Source organism: Podarcis liolepis (assembly GCF_965112155.1).
Source record: "Podarcis liolepis genome assembly, chromosome: 7".
NCBI classification, from domain to species: Eukaryota; Metazoa; Chordata; class Lepidosauria; order Squamata; family Lacertidae; genus Podarcis; species Podarcis liolepis.
The window spans coordinates 57,242,477-57,266,372 of NC_139561.1; the positions used below are offsets into that span (position 1 = coordinate 57,242,477).

Consider the following 23,896-nt stretch of genomic DNA (forward strand, 5'->3'; position numbering starts at 1 on the left):
ACATGGCAACAAATATTTTCTAAACACAGCTCTCCTGCAATGCATGAAAATGTTCCAAGTGTGGAGAGGGGCAGGGACACATGCACAGCCCTCACACCCTCAGCCCCCCATCAGCCATAGACTTTTCCATGTGTTGCACAGGGAAGGCCTGCAGAGGACTTTTTACTCACTGTGGCTGAATGCAAGCAGACTCTGCCATGGGACTGGCAGCCCAGCTTTATCATGGATCTCTCATCTGATGGAGGGTTCTACTTGCATTCAAGCAAACTCAAGGAAAGCCCAAAACAGACCTTCCCCACTCAATACAGGGGAGGTTAGTGTTGACAGATATCCAATGAAGCTGAATGCTGGAAGATTCAGGGCACATAAAAGAAAGTCCTTCACACAGCGCAGAGCTGAACCATGGAATTCACCCCCATGAGAAGCAATGATGGCCACAAACTTAGATGGCTTTAAAAGAGGATTGGGCAGATACATGTAGGAGAAGGCTATCGATGGCTATGAGCCACAATGGCTATGTTCAACCTCCACTGTTGGAGGCACTGTGCCTGTGAATACCAGTCGCTGGGAATTGCAGGAGGGCAGAGTACCGTTGTGCTCATGTCCGGCCTGCAGGCTTCCCACAGGCATCTGGTTGGCCACTGTGAGAAGAGGATGCTGGAAGAGATGGGCCTGATCCAGCAGACTTGTCTTGTGTCCTTATGATGCAAGTGCTGACCTTATTCAGGGCAAGGCTCTCCAAGGGTGCTACAAAAGAACAGAGCTCTCATTTTGCTTCTGCAATGATTAGCCTTAGGCAGAGTCTTCTATATGGAGCAGCAGCTCAGTCTCAAATCTGTTCTTTCTGCCTTTACTGAAAGGTACCTCTTTATTTTAAGGGACCCAGTCCATTCCAAGAATCAGTTACTCCAATGGAACAGAGTCATAAGACTCAGGATACACACCCATCCTGGTTCTTTTACCACAACAGCATGCAGAATAAAGGCAAATGAAGAAGAGGAGGAGGGTATCAGTGAGATGACAACAGCATGTTTTAAAGCAAGGATGGAGAAGCAGGTCTGAGGGACTCCCAATTCCCATCAGCCATGTTTTAATTTTTTTTTACATTTCTATCCCAACGTTCCTCTAAGGAGCTCAAGGTGGCATGCACAGTTCTCCACCACCACTGTGGTATCTTCACAACAGTCCTGTGAGGTGGGTTAGGCTAGGAGATCATGACCGGCCCACGATCACAGCTGGTGAGCTTCATGGGTGAGTGAGAATTTGAACCCCGGTCTCCTGGGTCATAGTCCAGCACCACTACGCCACACTGGCTCTCATGGTGAGCATGGACAACGGTTAGCGATGGTGCAAGTTCTACAACATCTGAAGGTACATGCCCACCCCACTTGTTTTAAAAGCTTTGTGGAAGCAAAACATTTACACACACACATGTACATGCACATCAACGTTTCACAGGTTCAGCCCCAAGATGCTCCCTGGGAGAGATTGTGATGCAATAGCTGGGACTGGCCAGGACACCCAGTGGAGGCCCACACAGCAATCCTGTCATTAAACAGAAACACACCCATAAGTGGATCATTATCCTCCCAGGCTCACAGCAGGCAACAGCTACTATTAACCCTCACAATAACCTTCAGTTGCAGGCTGCCAAAATGAGAGATGGAAAACTTGAAACAGAGAGGCTTGCCCAAGGCCACCAAACCCAGGTGCCTCCTGTCCGACAACTTCCGTCCTTTGGAAATCCACTCCCAGGCTTTCTGCATCCTTGCAGTCTTCTCCCCAGCCTTGGTCTCTACAGATGTTGTTGGGTACCAGCTCCCATCATGCCAGCGGTCCGGGATGAGAGGATGCGCACAACATCTGGGGACCCAAGGCTGAAGAAAGGTGCTTCAAAAGAATCCTTCTCATAACCATATTTCAAAATCCAAGTAAAGAAATCCCTTCATGTTGCATACAGAGGATCAGTTCAATGCCCCTTCAGAAAATATTTATTCCAAGGAGGAAATGTGGATTTCTTTTATGTGCAATCCAGAAATCTCTAGCGTGGAGTTTAGTCACCCTGCCGATAGAAGACGGCTGGAAAAGAGAAAGGGGCGATCAATGCTTGTTCCGTGTTCGAGATGCCCCTGTTGCAAGCAGGGATATCTCAGAGGCCCAGGAAAGACACACCCTAGAAGCCAAGATCCATAGATGCAACTGTGCCTGGAGCAAGGGTCTGCATCAAGAACCCAGGAGTGAAGGGGAGAGAAATCTTGCTGGGGGTGGCTGTGCTCAAAGGAAGAGCCAGACCCAGTATCCGAGTTGGTCCTCCTCATATGGGTCAGAGGTGCTCACGGAGAAAGTATCCACAACATGACTCTGCAGCTAAGCAGTCCAGATGGAACGAGGAAAACCTCAGTGCCTCTTTCCATTTCCATTTCCCTCTCCCCACCCCCACCCCACCCCTGCTGAATCCTAGCCCTCCTCTTTCCAAAGGCAGGAGTGAAATGGTTAAAAATGTGTGTGAAATTGTCAGCTAAAATCACACAGCTTAAAAACAATAACAAAAAACACCAAAAACAATCAAAGCAAAAAATAAATAATGAAGCCCTGCTGCTGATTGTGCTGATTTTGCCCAGCGACCAAAACCCAGCTGAGAGAAAAAGAATTCTAACTGCACTTGCATAAGCTGCTCAGCCACAGGCTCAGAGGAGTCTCTGGGGAAGGGAGTGCCACAGAAGCATCTGAAACAGGAGAACACAACCTGTCCACTGTAGCCAGGCAGAGTCAATCCGTACTATATTCACACGCACACAAAGGCAAAGAGTTGCTGTTTCTTTTATCGGCTTCAAGATCTGCAACCAGCTGTCAAGGAAATCCCCATGGCACAAAATACAGACCACCACCCACCCAAGCCCTTGCAAAACCCACCCAATCCATCAACTCTGGGGACGCCACGTCCATCAAGGCAACGCCAGAAATGACCAGCAACTGGCACCTCTGTTGCCAGGACTCAGGCATAGCCTATGGGGAGGAAGGTCCATGCAGGAGGGATGCCTAGAGGAGAGGCAGAGAGAGAGAGCTATGCTGCTCTAGCCAGAATTCTTCCACACAAAAGCACCGGGGTTTTTTTGCGCAATTTGCACCTGCCCGCATGCCTACAAAGGACGCCAGCCAGCCAGAGCCCACTCGGAAACAACAAGGCAGCATCTGCCGGCACTTACCCCCAATTTCCTGCTCTTCATTTTCACGTATCCCTGTTTGACAATGTCGTTGAAATTCGTAGCCATGGCTCAGCTGCTGCCCAGCCAGGATCCACCTCCGCGCAGCCGACAGGAGGAGGAGGCTCTTCCCGGTGGGGCTGGCTCGCCTCCCCCGCAGCAGCGGTGACAAATCTCTTCCTTCCCCTCCACTCTTCCTCCGCTGCTGCTGCTGCCACTGCTGTTCACCTGTTTTCAGACTTGGGCTGCCACTCCGGCCCTCTCCCCTCCCTTCCTCCCCAGCATTGTTCTAGTCGGGAGCTCCTCTCCGGCTGCTGAAAAATAAAAATGACAGATAGATTAGAGATTGTGACATCTTTCTCTTGCTCCGCTTCCCCCCTCCCTCTTTCCTGTCCTCTCCCCTCCTCCCCCCCCCACCTCGGCTAAACCATTCAGGAGAATCCAAGGTGGCTTGTGCAGTCAATTGAGAAAAAAAAATTGGAACGGTCCAGCTTTTAACCCACGAGATACTTTGATCCTAAATTCACAAAGGAGATGCTTGCACTGAGCTTGGGAATCAGGCAAGAATGCATTTTCTTAGAGAGAGAGAGAGAGAGAGAGAGAGAGAGAGAGAGAGAGAGAAGGAGAAGTCTATAATTTCAAAAGGTGCAATTAAAAGGGATTCTTCTACTTGTTTTGAGTTTTTAATTCTGCCTGACCAGACGGGCCTTTGAATGTGAATTGGGAAGCCAGGTTCCAGCAGAATGCTGCTGTCTTCTGTAGCCACATTCACACAAGACAGCTGCTTTGTAGGGGCAAACCTATTTTGCTTGCTCCACTGCTGCTTTCTACTCTCCTGGGACCCAGGTCTCCCATGGCCAGGTTGCCAACGGCAATCTGAAGCACAGACGCTGCTCAGTTCTCACCTGCCTGAGATGTCAGTTGGGGTGAAGTCCTCCCAAGTGCCCCCCTCCCCTGCCCCAAATTATACCATTAAAAAAAATCAGAATTCCAGATGCTGTTGGACTACAACTCCCATCCTTCCTTACCATTGGTCTTTCTGGTCCAGGCTAATGGGTGGGTGTTAGAGTCTAGCAACACCTGGGGGGGCACAGGTTCCCCATCCCTGGTATGGGCTAGACCAAATCTGAAGCAGGTTATAAGCAGGGACACGGGTGGTGCTGTGGGTTAAACCACTGAGCCTAGGACTTGCTGATCAGAAGGTCGGCGGTTCGAATCCCCGCGACGGGGTGAGCTCCCGTTGCTCGATCCCTGCTCCTGCCAACCTAGCAGTTCGAAAGCATGTCAAAGTGCAAGTAGATAAATAGGTACCACTCCAGCGGGAAGGTAAATGGCGTTTCCGTGCGCTGCTCTGTTTCGCCAGAAGCGGCTTAGTCATGCTGGCCACATGACCCGGAAGCTGTACGCCAGCTGCCTTGGTGAGATGAGCGCCGCAACCCCAGAGTCGGTCACGACTGGACCTAATGGTCAGGGGTCCCTTTACCTTTACCTTTATAAGCAGGGCATTAGAAGGCTTTACAATTGAAAGTTGAAACTCCCACTACTTTTACCAGGCCCATCAACTAACTCCCAGGATGCTCATGTGCTCGAATCCTACTTGCAGGTTTCCCCTAATGGGCATCTGGTCAGGCACTGTGAGAAAGTATACTGGACTAAATGGGCCTTTCGTCTGATCCTGCAGGGCTTTTTTACGCCTCCAATTCCGCCGCACACCTTCTCTGACCAGCAAACTCCAGCAGAAGCTTTGCACTTTGTTGCTGCTCTTTGTTTCCGAACCACTCAACCTACAGCTGAGTCGGCAGCTAAGCCTTAGGCAGGAAATGCACAGGACTCGCCGGCTTGCTGAGTCAGCCTTCCCATTTCATGGACAGGCACATCGCACAGACACGTTAGGATTCCCGTCTGATAAGCAACGGAAACATTGCTGCCCACTCAGAAAGGTGGAGCTCTGAGGTCACACACAAACACACAGAGAGACCACAATGACCACCCTGAATTGCTAAGCCCCAGGATGTCGCGCTGGGTGCTGGAATTTTATTGCTGGCTCCAGCACAGACACAGTCCCGGACGCCAAGGATGTGTGGGCAGATCTGTGCGGATTGTGCTTGATGTTGGATTTATTTCCTGGCCTGAGCCCACCCACCCCCAGCTCAGAGCAAGCAGCACTGCTGCTTCTTGTTTGTCCTAACAGTGAACCTACAAGGCAGCGGTGGCTAACCTGAACCCTTCTAGATGCTGTCGGTCTCTGAACTCCCATCAGCCCTGGACAGCAGGGCCAGTGACTAAGAACTGTAATTCAGCAACATGCAGGGTGGCTCCCTGGCTGATTGGGGTTTGTTTTTTAAGAATGCAAATTTACACCAGGAGGCAGCAAGGACCTTAGGGCTCCACCAGAAGGAGCTGAGATGCCTCCGCTTCCTCTCTAGGCCTGCTGACCTTTTCAAGGATCTGCAAGGGCTTTCTTGCCAATCTCATCTCAGCCATAAAGCAGTCACTGAGTGGCCTTAGGCAAACCACTCCTGAAATATTGCCATTTGCGAGAAGAAAACAGCATAAATGTGAAAAACAAGGTTTATTCTACGGATAACAAGCATCTCCGCAGTGGCTGCACAGAATCTCCACCCAGTTTGCACAAATGCTTCATTCCACCCTCCGGGAACCCTTGAAATCACACCTCCTTATTGCAAACGGAAGGGAAAAGCAGGCCACCTTATCCTTCTCATTATTTAAAGAACTTTTACCCCACTCTTTAGCCACTTCTACAGTGACTTACAGCTCACTAAATCAAGAAGGTTCCTGTACTCAGGCTTATATTCCAAAGAGACACATCACAGAAGGAAAATGGACTAGGAGGGAGGAGGAAATGTGCAAGCTCAGGCACCACTTCTGAGTTACAAGTTCATTTAGCAGGATGGAAACAGTTCAAAGAGAAGAGGAAACAAAACCTGCAGGTGTTTCAACTGCATCAATGGAGTATTGGCCCTGCACCCTTCCACTGCAACAGCCTGATAAAAATATACCAAGATGGAAGGGGAAAGAAGCAGAGAGGATGTTTGCAAAATCATCTGCCAATTCCTCTAGCATCACTTCAAGCAAACGGCAGGAACTCTCAGGGCATGTAACAGAATATACCATGGGTTCCCCATCTTTTCTGGGGTGTGCATTTGGCAAAAGCAGAAACTGCCCTGGGCACCAGCACAAAATGGCGGCTGTGGGGACCTCCCAAGTCACAAAGACAAAAGCTTGCTCATGGAATTGAGTAAAACTATCCACAAACTATCCACAAAAAGGCAAAACAGTCTCTCTCCCAAGCAAACAACGTTTAGACAACCCTCCCTCCCCAAAAACCAGGCAGCATGCCACCTCCTCAGAAACCCCCCTCCCCTGCAAACAAACAAGAAAACAGGCAAAATTCACCTGGCTATGTTCAGACACACTGTTAAAATACATTTAATGGTCTTAATGATAAAACTTACAAATGAGAGCAACACAATACTTAGCAATGAGGAAAACAAACTTACTGAGAGGTGGGCCTTGTCATTTACATTTCTGGAATAACAATGTAAATGACAATATTTTCTCTTTAATTTATTCATTGTACTACAGAGGGTTTTTTTGTTTTTTGCTTGTTTTGCTATGTTGTTCCAAATATCATTTTCTTTCCTTATATTTACTCTCCATTTTTGAAAATATATTTCTATAATTAACAAAACCAACCAAATAATAACAACAACAAGGCAGTACCACTCCTTCCATATGAGAAGAACTTACTGCCTAACCCTAACCCTCACCCCTACCCCCCTGTAGCTTACCAGGCAAGGTCTGTTTCAAAGGGTTTAGGCTTAGAGGGAGGATGGAACGAAAGGGACAAGAACACCACTCTGCTCCTCCAGTTCTGGGCAGTCATAACCATAAAGTGTGCTTCTTGTGGGAAGGGAGCTCTAAATGAATGGAAGTGTTTTGCAACGTCCAGACAACATTGTTGGCATCAAAATGCCAGCCTGTATCCCCCACCTGCTTAATCCAGACAAATCCTTTCTGGGGGGGGGGGGGACACACACAAACAAACACCTGTTGCAAAACTAACTGGCTGCTTGCAACATCTCAGTCTCCTTTGCGAATCCAAGCCCAATCTGGAAGCACCCAAATATTCTTAGCCATCTCAGGCCATTAGTGTCAGGCCCTCTTGCCAGCCACATGGGGGTTCCTGTTGCGAGGGCAGGGATGGTGGTTTCCATGCCAGTGCCACCCTATTCCCTCTCCACCCTTGTTGACAGCATTCTTTTCCATCTCAGAGGACCCAGGTCCCTAATGTGGAATAGATGAGGGCAAACTCAGCAACAAGTAAAAATAAAATAAAATAGTCCAGTCCTGCTCCCTGGCAGCCTTGTCCCCCTGCTGCCTCTACACCCCCTTCCACTGAATGCTTAAAAGCTGAAGAGGAGTGAAAAATGCACTTGTTAAAAGGATCCCTCTTAGGGAGTAAATTTAAACCTTAAGATGGAGTTTCTGATGGGAAGAGCTGTCAACAGTGAAACAGATGATCTTGGAAAGTGGCAGACTCTCCTTCCTTGGAGGTTTTTAAACAGAGGTTGGATGACCATCTGTCAGTGATTCTTGCATAACAGTGGGTTGGACTGGATTACCTTTGGGGGTCCCTTCCAACTCAATGATTCCATGAATTGACTTATCCACTCCTCGCTCTATACATAGGATGGGAAGAAAATTGTTCGGTGGAAAAACCTGCCTGATTCCCTCTCTTAGCTTAAAAAACGAACACAGCAATATGTTCTCTTGCACATACAACAAACAAACACCCTCCTCTTATTTAAAAAGGCCTCCCCGCAACCTGGTGGGAACTGTAGTCCAAAACGTAGGGAAAGGCACTAGGCTGCGGAAGGCCAGTTTACAAAGAGGGGGTCCAGCTAGCACAGTCGTCTTGTGATAAAAATTGATTGCCACACATAGCCACAGAGATAGGAAAGAGACCCACACAGCCTGAAATCCCTGCTAAAAATGGAGAGCGATTAGTGGTCAAGCTTCTCCATGAAAGGAGTCATTCAAATCTCTCCTAGAGAAAGCCTAGTCTGCACTGGAAGTTAAGAGTGGAAACCCAAAGCAGTCTAGAGAAGAAATGACAGTGTGGGTGGTGTTGGCCTTATTTATCACACTTATATGCCACACCTCCTCCAAGGCTGGCATACACAGTTCTCTACCCCATTTTATCCCCCAAACAACCTTACAAGGTACATTAGACTGGGCTGGTCCACCCAGGATATTTTGATGCCTGAGGTAAAAGATAAAATGGTATCAGATGCATTTTGAAGACAAAATCTTAAAACTTACTTCAAACTTGTGGTGACAGGACATGATCCGAGAGTAGCCAGCTAGCTTAGGGGGTGTGAGGTGAGGTAGGCACAACTTTGACCTCCAACTGAGGGCATGGCCATGGTCCATATGTATGGGGCAAGTCGCTGCTGCTTTGCCTCTCACCATTTATTTATTATTATTTATTCGTTGCATTTATAGCCCCTTTTCCTCCAAGGAGCTCAAAGGGATTTGAACCCGGGTCTCCCATGTCCGCCGGACACTCTAATCACTGCACCATACGGGGTCCCTGAAGTGTCAGCCTCACTCTGTGTAATGGTTGGTACAGCCTTGAGGTTAGGAGAGAGTAACTGGCTCAAGGTCCGTTTCATCCCAGAGTGAGGAACTGAACTCAGGTCTTCCCTGTCTTAGACCACAACCACACCAGACATTTAAAGCGCTACAATACCACTTCCAACAGTCATGGCTTCCCCCAAAGAATTTTGGGAGAGGTGATTTATTAAGGATGCTGAGAGTTGTGAGGAGACTCCCCTCCCCCTCCCAGGGCTACAATTCCCAAAGTTCTTTTTAAGAGGGATTGGTTGTTAAACCATTTTTTAAACGAAGAAAAGGAAATTAAAGCATTTCCACACTTCCCTGAAGGTGATTCTCACTAGCCACTGGCAACCAAATGAGGGGCTCCTTATAAACGGGCAATAACTCTTTATAGAAATAAAACAAACAGGACAGATTATTTTAACAAAAGAAGAGGAGGAGAAGCATTAGAGGGAGTTTGTCTGGTGTCAGGAGCAAAGTTGCAGGCACCGCAGGTGTCCCTGACAGTCACACAGCAAGATTGCACACCTATTTGACAAGAGCACCAAGAACATTAGCAGAGGGGAGGATGGGAGTTTGCTCCTGGCTCTGATTTGTTAGCAAAATTCTCTGCCAATGGAGGAGAGGTGGAGAAATGGAAGGGAAGAATTTCGTTATACCCCTGCAACCAGACAAGGTTGATGTAGGCTCCTAGCTCCTTATTTGCTGCCCCTCATTCAAAACTCAAAAGGTGCAAATACAGCCTGACTTATAGTGAGAATCAGTGTGGTGTAGTGGTTAGAGTGACAGATTAGGATCTGGGAGACCAGGGTTTAAATCCCCACTTGGCCATGGAGCTCCCTGGGTGACCCTGGGCCAGTCGCTGCCTCTCAGCCTCACCTACCTCACAAGGTTGTTGTGGGGATTGAATAGGAGGGGGAGAACCATGTACCTTGGAGAGCAAGGTGGGCTATAAATGCAATAAATAAATAGTACATCACCTTGAGCTCCTTGAAGAGAAAGGTGGGCTATAAATGCAATAGATAGATAGTTTGCCAGCCCAAAATATGTTTGGACCCAAATCATAGGTCAAGAGACCAGTTCCATCAGTTCCTGCAATAACACCGCAAACCCTAATTGTGCAGGTGTGGGTGAGGCTCTCTGGTGCAGAGCAACACCCTGCTCCTTAATTCCAACCACGTACATAGGAGCTGGAACCCAGCAGGTACTACACAGAAGCAGCTGGGTGTCTACACCAAAGGTGCAGTAGCAGCACAGAGATGGCAGGGTGTGAGAAATGCGGAGCAGGGCAGTGGCGTAGCGTGGGTTGTCAGCACCCGGGGCAAGGCAAGTAATTTGCGCCCCCTAACCCCTAACCTGCCGCCGCTGCCAGCTTCTTCTTGCTGCTGCCTGGGCTGGGGTATTTACGGTAAGGTAGCCACGGTGGTGGGGGCGGGTCCGTGTCAGGTGATCTGAGGCGAGTTGCCGCTGGCGCTGCCGCCCAAACGACACCGCTTGCCCGGAGGAGGAGGGCAGAGAGGCGAGGAAAAGGCAACATGGCCCAGCAGCTGCAGCAGCGGCGGCGGGGCTGTGAGGAGTGGCTGCCTGGCGCGCCCTCCGCGGCCCTGACGCGCGGGGACCGCGGCGAGCGCTGAGAGCCGCTGCCAGCTCGTCGGTTCCGTGAGACATGGGGCTCTGCTACAGCCTGCGCCTGAGGCTCTTCGGCGACTCCGGAGGCGGCGAGCGCGCCCCCCCAGATGTTGCGCCCGGTGCGGCCGGCCCCCCCTGCACCCCCCACGCTACGCCACTGGAGCAGGGACAGCGTGATCGTGGAGGTACAGGCAAGGCGAAAAGGGAAGAGATGGCAGAGAAGAACAAGAAGGTCCCAATGCTCACTTCTCTGAAAGCATCCTGAGCCCTGCATGCCAGCAAACCACAGCTTTAGCCATAACCAAAAGCTCTTTTTGAGAAATCAGATGAAAACCACAGTGGACTTTTCGGACTCTGTGGCAGAACCTCTTAAGATCTTATGCTGCAACCTAACAGTGAAAGATTTCCTCAGCTCTGTCTGGGCTGAACTGTAAAGAAATCTGACAACAAGATGACTCCTATGCTAGTTGTTGCTGGTGCCTAGAACTTAATTTTTCCCAGCATCCAGGTTGTTCTCTTTTAAAAGTGGCAATCAATTTGGGTAGCTATGGGGTGGGACCCAGGGAGATAGATAAAATGGGGGGCTCTTGTCAAGCAGAAAGGGGTGCTCTTCCATCACTCTCACCCAGTTTTCCCCCAAACCAGTGCCATTCCAGATTTTTCAGACTACAACTCCCATCAGCCCTGCCACTGCAAAGGCTACTCCAGCTCTCTTTCCAGTCAATCCCCACTGACTGGAATCCCTCAGGCTCCAGTGGAATGGTTCATATTTGTGCAATGACTTTTCTTCCCTGGTTTCTGCAAGTATGCACACAGCAATGTTAATGTCATAATGTGTTTTCTCCTTCCAGCGTTTGTCTGGGTGGTCTCGTGAGCTGGATCCTAGACTCATTAAATCACGCTTAGCAGAACCATATGCAGAGAAAGTGGAGTGCAAGCGCTTGTCAGAATCAGCCCTTCACCCATTCATTGATCCACCATAATGGTCCTCAGGTTACCTGAAAGACTGCCTGTCACTGTACAGTATACCTGTAAGATCACTTGGATCATGTGGGGAAACTTTACTCTAATATTAGAGAGCCAGTGTGGTGTAGTGGTTAAAGTGTCAGACTAGGACCTGGGAGAGATATGGGTTCAAATCCCCACTTGGACACTAAGTGGGTGTGATCGTGGGACAAGTTACTATCTCTCAGCCTAACCTACCTCACAGGGTTGTTGTGGGGATTAAATGAGGAGGGGGGGGGGAAACCATGTATGCCACCTTAAGTCCTTTGGGATATAAATGCAATCAATTGATAAAATAAAATAAAATAAAATATTCATAGCATGACATCCTACAAATTATCACAGGGCAATGCCTCAAAAAGCGGCATTTTCTGACACTGGCCTCCCCCAAACCAGCTTGCACTGATCCAAAAGTGAGCAGGAAAGCAATGAGGTCAGAGCTCCAGATTTCATTGTTCGGCTCCAGAGAGGAGGAACGCTGGAAAGGCATCTCTTGCAAGAGCCACCGGCAGCCGTCCAAAACAGCAGTGTCTAGTAGTGAGCAGCCAGGGCCCCACACAGCGTTCGGGAAACTAAGGACACTTGTGGTTGGAAACTCGCCCTCTAAAGAAAAAAAGAGGGATTTGCCTTGCCAGATGGAATGCCTGCAGAGAGCCAAATCACCAGGCCCAGAAACGAAAAGTCGTCCAGGCGTTGGAGGGGCTGTGGGGGTGGCGTGAGGAACCTTATTCAGTCAGAACATTCCTAGCTGGAAGATTCAGGACAGAGAAAAGGAAGGCCTTTGTCACACGCACATACACAAACACACACACACAATGGAATCTGCTACGGCCAACTTTGACAGCTGGATAGAGGGATTAGACATCTTATAGGATAAGACTATATCAGTGACTGGACAGAGTTGTGATGGATGTGTGCTACTTCCCCTGTCGGAGGCAGTATGTCCGGTTACTGGAAATCACAAGCAGAAGAGCACTGTTGCGCTCAGGTCCTGCTCGTGGGTTTCCCAGTGGGAGTTGTTGTTGAGATTGTTATTATTTATTCATTTATTACCTTCCGCCCTTCAACCTAAGATCCCAGGGCAGGTTACAGCATCAAAAACCAATCTAAGCAATTTACTAATCTAAACTACCATAAAAAACAAGGTGGGTCCTAAAAACATACGCCTCAAGTGTCAAAAGGTGCATCTGTAAAGAGGCGCATCTTCAGGATTCTCTGGAAGCTGTACAATGAAGGCACCAGATGCACCTCTGTGGGGAGTTCCTCAGCTTTAGGGACCACCACAGAGAAGGCCCTCTCCCCCAGACCAGTGCCCCCCACAAGCCTCCCAGGGCAGAGGAACTACCAAGAGCACCCCATCTGCCCCTCAGAGGGCCTGTAGGGAAGGAGGTAGTCTTTCAGTTATTTGGGGCCTGAGTCCTTTAGGACTCTAAACACCAATCATGTTGGGCCACTGTGAGAACAAGATGCTGGAATGGCTGGGACGTCAGCCTGAGCCAACAGCCAGGATCTTCCTCTTTTCCATTGATATCTCAGATTTGTCCTGAAATCACTCCTACAGGGCCACAGGCAACATACCCCTCTCCGTCAGTCAGAAGCAGGATACTAATAAGACTAAACTGTCTTATAGGGTTGTTGGGATTCACAGACACAGGATACAGGATACGGGAAGCCCTTTGAACTCTCCAAGCAAACAGAAACTGAGCAGAAAAAGCAAACCCTTCCTTGCGCATCTGGATTTTGGAGGGGATGTTTGCTGTGATTTTTCACAGGCAACTCTGCAGGAGGTACTAGGGGAGGGGGCCCCATGGACTCCTGCTTTGGGGGCATTGTAGGGAATTAAAAAGGCAGCGGCTCACAAACTGATGTGCCTGCTTTGGGGAACCCCAAGGCATCTGCCCACACTGGTGGGCCCTCCTGTCATTCTGGAGTAATGGCAGCCACCCAAGGGTGCTGCATGAAAATGAAAGGCCTGAGACAAAGGTTTGAACATGAGTATCAAGTACAGCAACTAGAAAGAGGTAGAAAGGCAGGCACCCAGTATTTCGACCAAGCACAGCCAATCCAGAGGGTTGAAACTGCCTGCCAATCACAGGGGATGATGTTGCATGCTCCTCTCGGTTCTTTTAATAGCAAACTTCAGGGCTGAGTACAGACAGAACTGTAGCCAAAGTAGGGCTACTGAGAACCAAGAGAGAGGTATCAACTTGCTCTGGAGATGCCCCAAGATTTGCATGCATTAAATAAAATTTAAAATAACCCTTCCAGAAACAAACCTAAAGAGGCCATAAAACAGGCCAGTGAGGATACTGTATGCTCAGAGGAAACAGATCGCTGAGTGCCAGCTAGGGAACTGAAAGTTGGGTGGGTGGGGGGATAATGTAATGGAGCCTCTTGGAAAAGGGCACAGCTGGCTGGCTGGCAGAAGACTGAAAACACTGAAGAAGGTTGGACTAGATGGCTCTTGAGGTCCCGCGCAACTCCACAATTCTATGAATCTATAAGAACTCAAGTCTCTCCCGAGTAGATCACTAGATCAAATCCCAGCCTCAGAAGCTCAAAGCTTCCCCTCGCAAATCCCAGAGACTCCAGCCAAGGGCTCCCTTGGAGAAACCCGCTGCCTCTCAGTTCCAGCAGATGACCTTGAATTGATGCATTCTGAGAACAAACTCAGGCTCCCTCCATCCCGCTGCTTCACCCTCCCCACGCTGCTCTGATCATCTCTGAACCAAAGTCTCTTTAGGAGTCAGAGAGCAATTCCACACACCCTGCCTGAAAACAATCACCTCTCCGCCCCCTTGTGTGATTTTCTATGCCGCCTCCATCAACACACCAAAGGCGTCAGCCCAGCTGGAGCCTCTTTTTGTACAATGAGTTGCAGAGTCTCCAAGTTAAATAATTCATGCGGCGATAATCGTACAAAAACTAACAGATTCACTCCAAAGCCAAACACTCCTCTCTTTGCCTGCAGACTCCAGGACAAAATACACAGACACAACACACACACACACACACAAATATCAGGCCTCCCTCTAAGCCTGCATCCAGAGATGTCTGTCCTAGGTTGACCTCAGGGTCAGGGCTGGGATTCTCGGGTCTCCCTTAAAACTACATCCCCCGCAAGGGGTTGGTCTGGTGCAAAAATCCAGCTTTGGAACACGTTTTTTGTACAGTTCTGTAATCTGATGCTGTGTCGGGAACAGCGCAAAATTAATCAGGAAGCTCTCTTGAAAGGAACAGGAGTTATACAAAGTGTCAGGTGTACCTTCTAAGGGTCACCTTCTCCTCAGGCTAGACCAAGATTTATTTATATAATCTATATCTATGTATTATATGCTCTGCTTCTCCAGCTGAAGGAACCATTGGGCTCCCACTTCCATGTGCTATCATATGCTGAACAGGCATAACAATGGTCTATTAGATAAATAATCTGGAATACCATTTTCTTTTTATTTCAGGACTTTATATTAACTTCACACTATTGTGCTCCATGTTAGCTAAAACTACCTGCTCCCCGATTCCTAGGCTGCATTGCTTATATATAAATTGGAAACTCAGGTCACTTACAAGTGCATGTAAGACATAAGCCCTGTCGGATCAGACACATGGCTGGCAGTCATGTAATAGTAAACCAAGCTATGGTTTACAGGGGCAGCCCAAGACGTTTGCCACTAGAGACAACCACCTCGCCACACCTCATGGGTAGACTAGCCCCAATGTTTTAGCATGAATGTGCTGAGCATGAAAGTTCTTGTGGAGGCGACTGCGTCTGCTTTGCTCCTGCCCCTTAGTGCTTCCGCTGCACTAAGGTGAGCTAAACTCATGATTTGGATTAGTGTGTCCTCTGAACTCGGCTCGTGGTTTGTCTGCCTACCGTCAAAACTGTTGAGCTGTAAGGTTTGTTCTTGAGTTTACACCTCATGGTGTTTGTCTGGAGGAAACAAACCATGAGCCTGGGTTCAGGTGACACACTACATACACCAAACCATAGCTTAGCTCTTAGCAGCAGCAGGGCTGGGGGAGGAGCACAGTGGTTGCAATCTCTTTTCCATGGACCCTCATTATCGTGATTTGGAAACCATCTCCAAAATGTCCTCCTGGCCTAGCATCCTGCTACTAGCGTCCAACCAGTTCTCTGTACAATCCCTCCTGCTGTTTACCTGCACACCACACAAACACACCCTGCACAGCAGTCTTTGATCCTTGAGGTCATCATCACTAGTAGCTACTGATGGCCCCATCCTCCATAAATATGTCCATTCAGGTGGGCCACCAGCTGAAGCTGATGGAAGACACTCAGCACCACCAAGACCACCTAAGCCTCAAGTGACAGCAAAGGATCCAGGAGTTTCCCCAAGCTCTGTATCTGCTCCTTCAGAGGAAGTGTAGCCCCATCAAAAGAGGCAACCTCCCAGCCATCCGGTCTAGGGAACCGCCCACTAACAGTGTCTCGGTCTTCTCTGGATTGAGATTCAGTTTATTGGCTCTTATCCAGTCCATTACTGAGGCAAGAAAACAAACTCCAAAACTATGGGTGACCCCACTCAGTGGTTTCTTGTAGATGTTAAACAGCATGGGAGATAAAAAACGAACCCTGAGGAACCACCCCCCTGGCTCAGCCAGTTGTTCCCTCCCTGCTAGTGTTTTCCAGTCAAGAGGAGCAGCAGTCCAGAGAGCAAGCATTAATCTCAACAATAATCACTTACGTTTGTGGCCATAACCTATGTGATTAAAAAAGGTACCCAGGAGTTGAAGCGGCATCTCTCTTGCTCCAAGAAAGGTGCCTAGATGAGGCCAGAGCACCAGGAAATTTGATGCTCTGGGACAGCACCCAGTACAATATACCTCTACAAATGGACAGGTTTATAAACAACAAACTCAAAAACAACAAAACAATTTCATGGTGGTGTATAATGAAATCATGAGACCGTCATAAAATTATAAAACCACAATAGACAGAACAAAAAGACCAACAGTGAATCAAATTAATTCTCTGAAAATGCTTGGCAAAATGTTTTCAGCAGTCAAGGAATTATCACAATTGTAGGTGCCCGCCTGATTTCAGCTGGGACCATGGTTTAGAGTAGTGGTGCCACCAGGCTAACAATGTTACAGTCATACCTCTTATTACGTTCGGTTCAGATTACGTCTTTTCAGGTTGCGTCCTGCGGCGACCCGGAAGTACTGGAAAGGGTTACTTCCGGGTTTTGCCGCTCGCGCATGCACAGATGCTCAAAATGACGTCACACACCTGTGCAGAAGCGGCGAATTGCGACCTGCGCACGCACAGACGCGGGTTGCATTCTGCTCATGTTGCGAACGGGGCTCCGGAACGGATCCCGTTCACAACCAGAAGTACCACTGTAGTTTGTGTAAATTAAATATCTATTTTGCCCGCAACTGTTCTATCAGCTCTTAACATAAGAACACAAAAAGAGCCTGCTGGATTAGGCCAGAGGCCCATCTAGTTGAGCATCCTGGTCTCACACTGGTGACCCAGAGGCCTGCAGGAAACTAGCAAGCAGGACCTGAACACAAGTGCACAATTCCTTCCTGCAGTTTCTAGCAACTAGTACTCAGAAGCTGCTTCCAGTTGTGGAGGCAGAGCATAGCCATCATAGCTAGTAGCCAAGGACAGCCGTCTCCTCCATGAATTTGTCAACCCTCTTTTAAAGCCACTACAGTTGGTGGCCATCACCCCCTCCTGTGGGAGGGAGTTCCATAGTTTAACTGTGTGCTCTTGATGCCCAGCAAACCAACCCATCCCTTCAAACACTGCCCAGGTAGTCCCCCACAGGCCACAGTGCCCTTCTCAAACCCAGCAAGCAGAGGCTACAGCTACATCACTGCCTATCCTGGGAAAGATCCCCGTCCGAAGGGCTCTTTCCCCCTTGCGTGCCATCGCACGATGGTCTCACAGCCAGTTGGCAAAAACATATCCCAGGGAGAATGCTCTGAGGGCACATGAAGCACTTCTCCAGCCAAAGATAAGCAGGATTGGCTCTGCATATGCTCTGCTCTGGCTCAGGCAAGCGGCTTCCCTTGGAGAAAGGGGAGAGTGTCACAGCCACAAATAACTATGCCATAGTAATTGGAGGCTTGAAATTAGGTACGTCTGTTGTCCAAGACACTCACATTATTACAAAAAATAAAAAAACCCACCCAAAAACAAAGCACTGGGCATTTGTACATCTTTCCCTGAAACAGGGGCACATTGAATGCCAATGATTAAGCTAGTTTTGCACCACTCAGAAATTTGGTCCAAAACTAGTCCAGGGCATTCTAATTATGAAGACGTACCTACATGACACATAAATGCATGTGTAACGAAAGGCTGATAGCTGGTGATTTGGGGTGGAAGATATTGGGGGGCATTGCTTAAACCTATTATAATTATTATTAATTACTTGCCCTCCACTCTAAGCTCCCCAGGGTGGGTTACAACAATTAAAACACAATGTTATTCACATTACTTTGATTTTAAAGTATGAACCAAAAAGGTTAGAAATCGCAAGATTTATCACTCTGCCCTTTGGATCAACATGTCTAGAGGGTGGCTTACACGTTTAACTGTGCAATGAAATGCAGATGAGCCGGGGTGGGGGTGGGGGGGTAAAAACCAGCCCCAAATATTCTGCTAGGAGCAGGAGGATGTGATGCCTTTGATTTCACCTGAGCTTCCTCTTCACCTGTAGCTAAAAGCAGCCACAGGTCTCTGTGTTTGTGTGCACACACACATTCTTACATTGTTTTCAGAACAAGCACTCTCGCAGAGACGCCCTGCGGGGGTTAACAAATAACTCTGTAAGACAAAGCAAAGAAGGAGGAGTTTATCTTATCTGCTCCCCACCAGCAGCCCTGCTATCTCTGCCGGAGGGCAGCACATTCCTCTTCCTTACTCCCCTGCGATGTTATCTTTGGGATAGTAAAAGCCAGCAGATCTCCTGTTCCCTTTCCCAGAGCAGCTCTGTCAATCTTATCTGAGCTACCACCGCACACCCACTTCGTTGTCTCCCAGATGCAAAGCCCCAGCCTGCCATGCCAGTGGGATCTTATCGGTGTTTTGGGGGTGAAAAATAGACAGCCGTAGGACTCCGGAAGGCCCCCCCCCCGGACTCCATCTTTCCAGAATGATCCTTAGGTAGAATGAACAGCTCCCAAAGTGGAAAGGAATTTAATCTATGCCCTTTTAGGGCTTGCTTTGAAACAAGGATCTTTTTTTGTCTCTCTTTCTCTCACCCCGCCCCCCCCCCAGACCCACTGTAGATGGAAAGAATCAAGACTGAAGGAAACACAGAAGCCTGCAATTTTGATAGCAGCCCTTTAAGGACAATCACATTTCCCTCCTCTTCTAAACACATGGATTCTGCCACTCAGGAGATCTCAAAGGATTTCCCAGCAGAATTATAAAAAGTAAGAGAAAAATCGGCAAATATACTCAATTTCTAGAATTCAGCTTTTCGTAAGGCAGATTCTGGGGTGCCCTGGGGCAATATGGGTACTCATTGGCTTATTTTTAGGCTGATATGGGATGCTTCACAGATTCACTGTTTGTTCTAAAAAACAATATACAGTACTGACTTTCCATTATTAGTCTTCAAGGTGCCTTAAAATGTACTTATTTAGTTACATTTATATCCGGCCTTTTTTTCCATCAGGGAAGTCAAGGCATTCCCAGGCACTGACCAGACCCAGACCTGCTTAAATTCAGCAAGGCAGTCGCCTCCTGTTGGTACACCATGGTACCAACAACATGGCCAAAAAGATATAACACACCATTAAAGCCACTAAAATAAAACAAACGCAAAACAGAGAACAATAAAACATTGGCCTGATCCAGAGCAAGATGCAAGGCAGCAGGAGCCACTGATTTCCTGGCTTGCTTTGCAGAGGACGCAACAATTAGTGACAATTAACATGTCTATCACACAAGTCTAATCAATTTCATCTGCCAAGACTTTCCCCAAGGAATCTTCCCCAGGAAAGGAAGTTCAGTGAAGCAGCCAGGAATCCCCAAGCAGAACTTTCAGCATTTTCTCAAACCTACGGCTCTTGCCGATCTTGGGGAAGCAAGACTGGTGGTGGTGGTAAAACGTAACACTGAATAGTGGTTCTTAAAACTTTTCAGAAGTTGGCAGGCCAGCCTTCTCCAACCTGGTGCCCTCCTGATGTTTTGAACTGCAGCACCCAACAAGCCCAGCCAGCAGGGCCAACAGAGTCAGGAAGGAACCTAAGAAGAGCCTGCTGGATCAGGCCAATGGCCCATCAAGTCCAGCATCCTGCTCTCACAGTGGCCAACCAGATGCCTCGACTAGAAGCCCACAAGCAGGATTTGAGCACAAGAGCCCTCCCCACCCCCTGGCACTGTGGTTTGCAGCATTGCTGCTTCTGATTGTGAAGGCAGAGCATATCCATCATGGCTAAGGTAAAGGTAAAGGAACCCCTGACCTTAAGGTCCAGTTGCGGACGACTCTGGGATTGCGCGCTCATCTCGCTTTACTAGCCGAGGGAGCTGACGTTTGTCCGCAGACAGTTTTTCCGGGTCATGTGGCCACCATGACTAAGCCGCTTCTGGCGAACCGCCGTTCACCTTCCCGCCGGAGCGGTACCTATTTATCTACTTGCACTTTGATGTGCTTTCAAACTGCTAGGTTGGCAGAAGCAGGGACCAAACAATGGGAGCTCACCCCGTTGTGGGATTCGAACTGCCGACCTTCTGACCGGCAAGCCCTAGGCTCAGTGGTTTAGACCACAGCACCACCTGCATCCATCATGGCTAGTAGCCATCAATAGCCCTCTTCTCCATGAATCTCCATGAACCTTTCCAATCCTCCTTTAAAGCCATCCAAGTTAGTGGCCATCACTGCCTCCTACGGGAGTGAGTTCCATATAACTATGCATTGCATGAAGAAAGACTGCCTTTTATTGGTCCTGAATCTTCTTCCAACATAGGAGCTGCCCTCCAAAGCATATGAAGCGCCCCAGGGGGGTAAATGTTGTCAGGGATTCTTTAGTTGCGGTTCCTGCTTTGAAGAGGGTTGGGCTAGATGTCCCCCTTCCGACTCGACAATTCTATGATTCAGCGATTCTAACTTTTACTCAGAGTAGACAGCCCAACATGAATAGACCTATGTTAGTCATCTCCATTAATTGCAGTGGGTCTATTCTGAGTATGACTAACTCTGGATACAACCCAATAAATAAAATTGATTTAAGCAAAAGCAGAACTTCCAGTTCTCACTACTCAGATGGCCTACTACTGTACTATTGTTTTCAGAATATAGTTTAATTTTCTGGAAGCAGTTCAAGAAAATTCCCAGAGACCAGTGCTTTTGCATATACAATACAGTGGTACCTCGGGTTATATACACTTCAGGTTACATACGCTTCAGATTACAGACTCTGCTAACTCATAAATAGTACCTCGGGTTAAGAACTTTGCTTCAGGATGAGAACAGAAATTGTGTGGCGGCGGCAGCATGGCAGCAGCAGGAGGCCCCATTAGCTAAAGTGGTACCTCAGGTTAAGAACAGTTTCAGGTTAAGAATGGACCTCCGGAACAAATTAAGTTCTTAACCCGAGGTACCACTGTAGAAGACACCATCCACTATATGCTATAATGTAAGCTGTATGCACCACCCTGGCAAAAATATCTTTTTAGTGGTGGTTGCTACCCTCAGTGATAGTAATAAGATTAAATATCTGTTGTTCGCTTCTGACAGGTAATGTCTAATACATCTAAATTTGCAGTGAAAGCTGCTCAGACAAAGGCCATGTGGCCTCCTTTGTGATATAAGACCCCCTCAAAAAAGGTATGTTTTATTTATTGTATAGGTCAAGTTTTTATCTTTATGTATGATTCTTATGTATCATTTATGTTCCTGTGTTTCTGTTTGGCTACAGCCTGTATTTGCTTACCTTACTAATAAATCTGAATGTGACTGCAACTATACTGAAAAAATAAAGGACACCTGTAGAAGTGTTCATTGAGCAATCAGTGCTCCGTATGCAAGCAAGATTTTAGCATGATGTCGTTGGCATTAAAATGTCAGTCCATATTTCTTTCTCTCTTTCATTCAGATTTACCATTTCCAGGAAAAAACAGCACCTTTTTTTTAAGGCTGCCAATGTCCCGTTTCCAAATTAAGCCCCCATCTAGAAACACTCAAGGGAAAGCAAAATCCTACCACTCCTGTTTTCTCCTTCACTGCTAACAAATAAGCCAAATGTGCTCTGCTGTGTTAGGCCGCATGGACACGACCAATAAGCCTGCCTGTGTCATGAGATATTCTGCTGAAGCTCTTCTCCAATCGCCTTTTTTATTAGAAGCGTCCTTTGCTTTTCCAACCTGCCTGCCACCTATATTTGTTTTTTAAGTACCAAGTTAGTACCGTCTTCTCAGACATTTTAATATGTGTAATGGCTTTGTCTGTTGTATATTTTAACTGTAGCCTCCCATTACATTGCTCATGCTATGGTTTTATTGCATATTTTATTGTGTTGCTCACCTCCCTGGAATCTATTGGACAAAGGGCAATATAAAAATATTTTAAATAAATAATGAGAAGTTGCAGCAGTGCTGATCTGCCTTGTCTGCTGCCCATACTAAGCCTCTGGGCAAATGGATACTTGGCTGTTCATCTGCCCACCTTGAAAACATACTCATTTATTCCAAAAGAAAACACTACGTGGTTTTGCGTTATTTCCTAACTCCTGTTCATTTATTGTTACTTGATCCTTTTGGGGATCTACGTCGTGTCCCAAGTTCAGCAAAGTGGCCTATTTCACCCCTCTGCAACAAGGAAAGACAGTACAGTGGTACCTGGGTTAAGTACTTAATTCGTTCCAGAGGTCTGTTCTTAACCTGAAGCTGTTCTTAACCTGAAGCACCACTTTAGCTAATGGGGCCTCCTGCTGCTGCCGCGCCGCCGGAGCAAGATTTCTGTTCTTATCCTGAAGCTAAGTTCTTAACCTGAAGCACTATTTCTGGGTTAGCAGAGTCTGTAACCTGAAGCGTATGTAACCCGAGGTACCGCTGTATGTACCTCTGTAGACCTGTAAAATCACTTAGATCATCTGGGGAAAGTTCACTCACAGAACCGCACCCTACAAATTATCACACCAATGACTCAAAAACAGCCTTTTATGCCATTGCCCCTTCCCACTTCCATACATTACTGTTGGTGTTGTTATTATTGTTATTACCTGCCCTTCACCCTAAGGTCCCAGGGCAGGTTACAACACAATTTCAAAAACAGTTTAAAACAACAATCACAAAAATAAAGTGGGTCCTAACAATACATATTTCAAGTGTCAAAACTCTACACCTCAAATGGCTTCAGACAGCTTGTAAAAAGAATTTTTTGCCCAGCCTTCTCCAAACCAATAAACAAACTAATCCTGAATTCTTATTTCCCCCCGCTGTTTTGTATCATACTGTGTTGTTTTTTCAAAAGAGCTGTATATTGTTTTTATGTTGCATTCTGTACACCACTTACAAGGTTTCAAAAAATTATCAAGCAGTTTAGAAATGCTTTCAAATAAATGAAATAAGAAACAAACAAACAAACGATGCTACTAAAGTTGCCAGGATCCCCATTTCACAAATGATAGGACTCGGAAAGTGACATTGTCTACGCGGGGGCGGGGGCGGGAACCATGCTGGGTATTCATGGCCCACCTCACAGGGCTGTTCTGAAGCTAGACTGTCGCTCTGATCTCCTTGGAGGAAACGAGGGTTGCAGAAGATAGAAAAACAAGGCATGGAGAGGTGGGGTGCATGTTATGCTTTGCGGCTGGGGGTGACCAGTTTTTTATAGTCCTGTCAAAACGCACACAGAGCGCACGGCACGGAGGATTTTTGAGAATTACGCGCAGCGATGCGCGCGGTTTCCAGGAAGAGGGGCTCTCCTGCCAGCCCTTCGGGGATCACTGATCCCTCTGATCGCTTTTAGCTGAGCTAGAAGGTCCCGGATCCAGGCTGCGAGGGCGAGAAAACAGCACCCCACCTTTCGGTGAAGCCTCTGGAGAGCATCCTTTGGAGAGGGGGCAAGACGGCGACGGGGAGGAGACCCCGGGCCCCCCTCCTCACCTTTCCTGGACAGCCGCAGCTCCGCGCTTACCTGCGCCCCTGCTCCGGGAGTGCGTCCCCGCAGTAGTGCGCCCTGGCGTCGGAGCGCGCAGTCGGGGCGCCTCTCCTCCTCCCGCGCTGCGTGGCAAGCCCGGCCTGGCTCAGGGGCGCGGGCAGCGGCCGAGCCCGGCGCCAGCGCGTGCGCTCGCTGCTGCTTCTGGGGCTCCGCCGCCTGCAGCCGCCGCCGCCTCGCCCGGCTCCGCAGCTCGCCTCTAATCTGTCCCAGACACGTCGAGACTCAGCCCCGGAGGAGAAGGGAGGGCCCCTCGCCTGGCCTCGCCGCGCC

At 48.2% G+C, this 23,896-nt stretch overlaps 1 protein-coding gene across 6 annotated transcripts in view; it reads right to left on the minus strand.

Moving 5' to 3' along the window:
- Window positions 1-23,845, minus strand: part of DOK4 (docking protein 4) — a 56,337-nt gene extending 32,492 nt beyond the window's left edge. Inside the window, exons 1-2 of one of the 6 annotated variants that reach the window (XM_083511513.1) lie at window positions 23,603-23,845; window positions 3,207-3,517 (exon numbers count right to left, since the gene is read on the minus strand). In XM_083511513.1, the coding sequence (XP_083367639.1) occupies window positions 3,207-3,272 (66 nt within the window). In that variant the 5' untranslated portion in view covers window positions 3,273-3,517; window positions 23,603-23,845. Of the gene's footprint in view, window positions 1-3,206; window positions 3,518-23,488 lie in introns of all 6 variants that reach the window. The other 5 variants (XM_083511511.1, XM_083511510.1, XM_083511509.1 and 2 more) reach the window with 5 other exon arrangements.
- Between the last annotated feature and the right edge of the window lie 51 nt (window positions 23,846-23,896).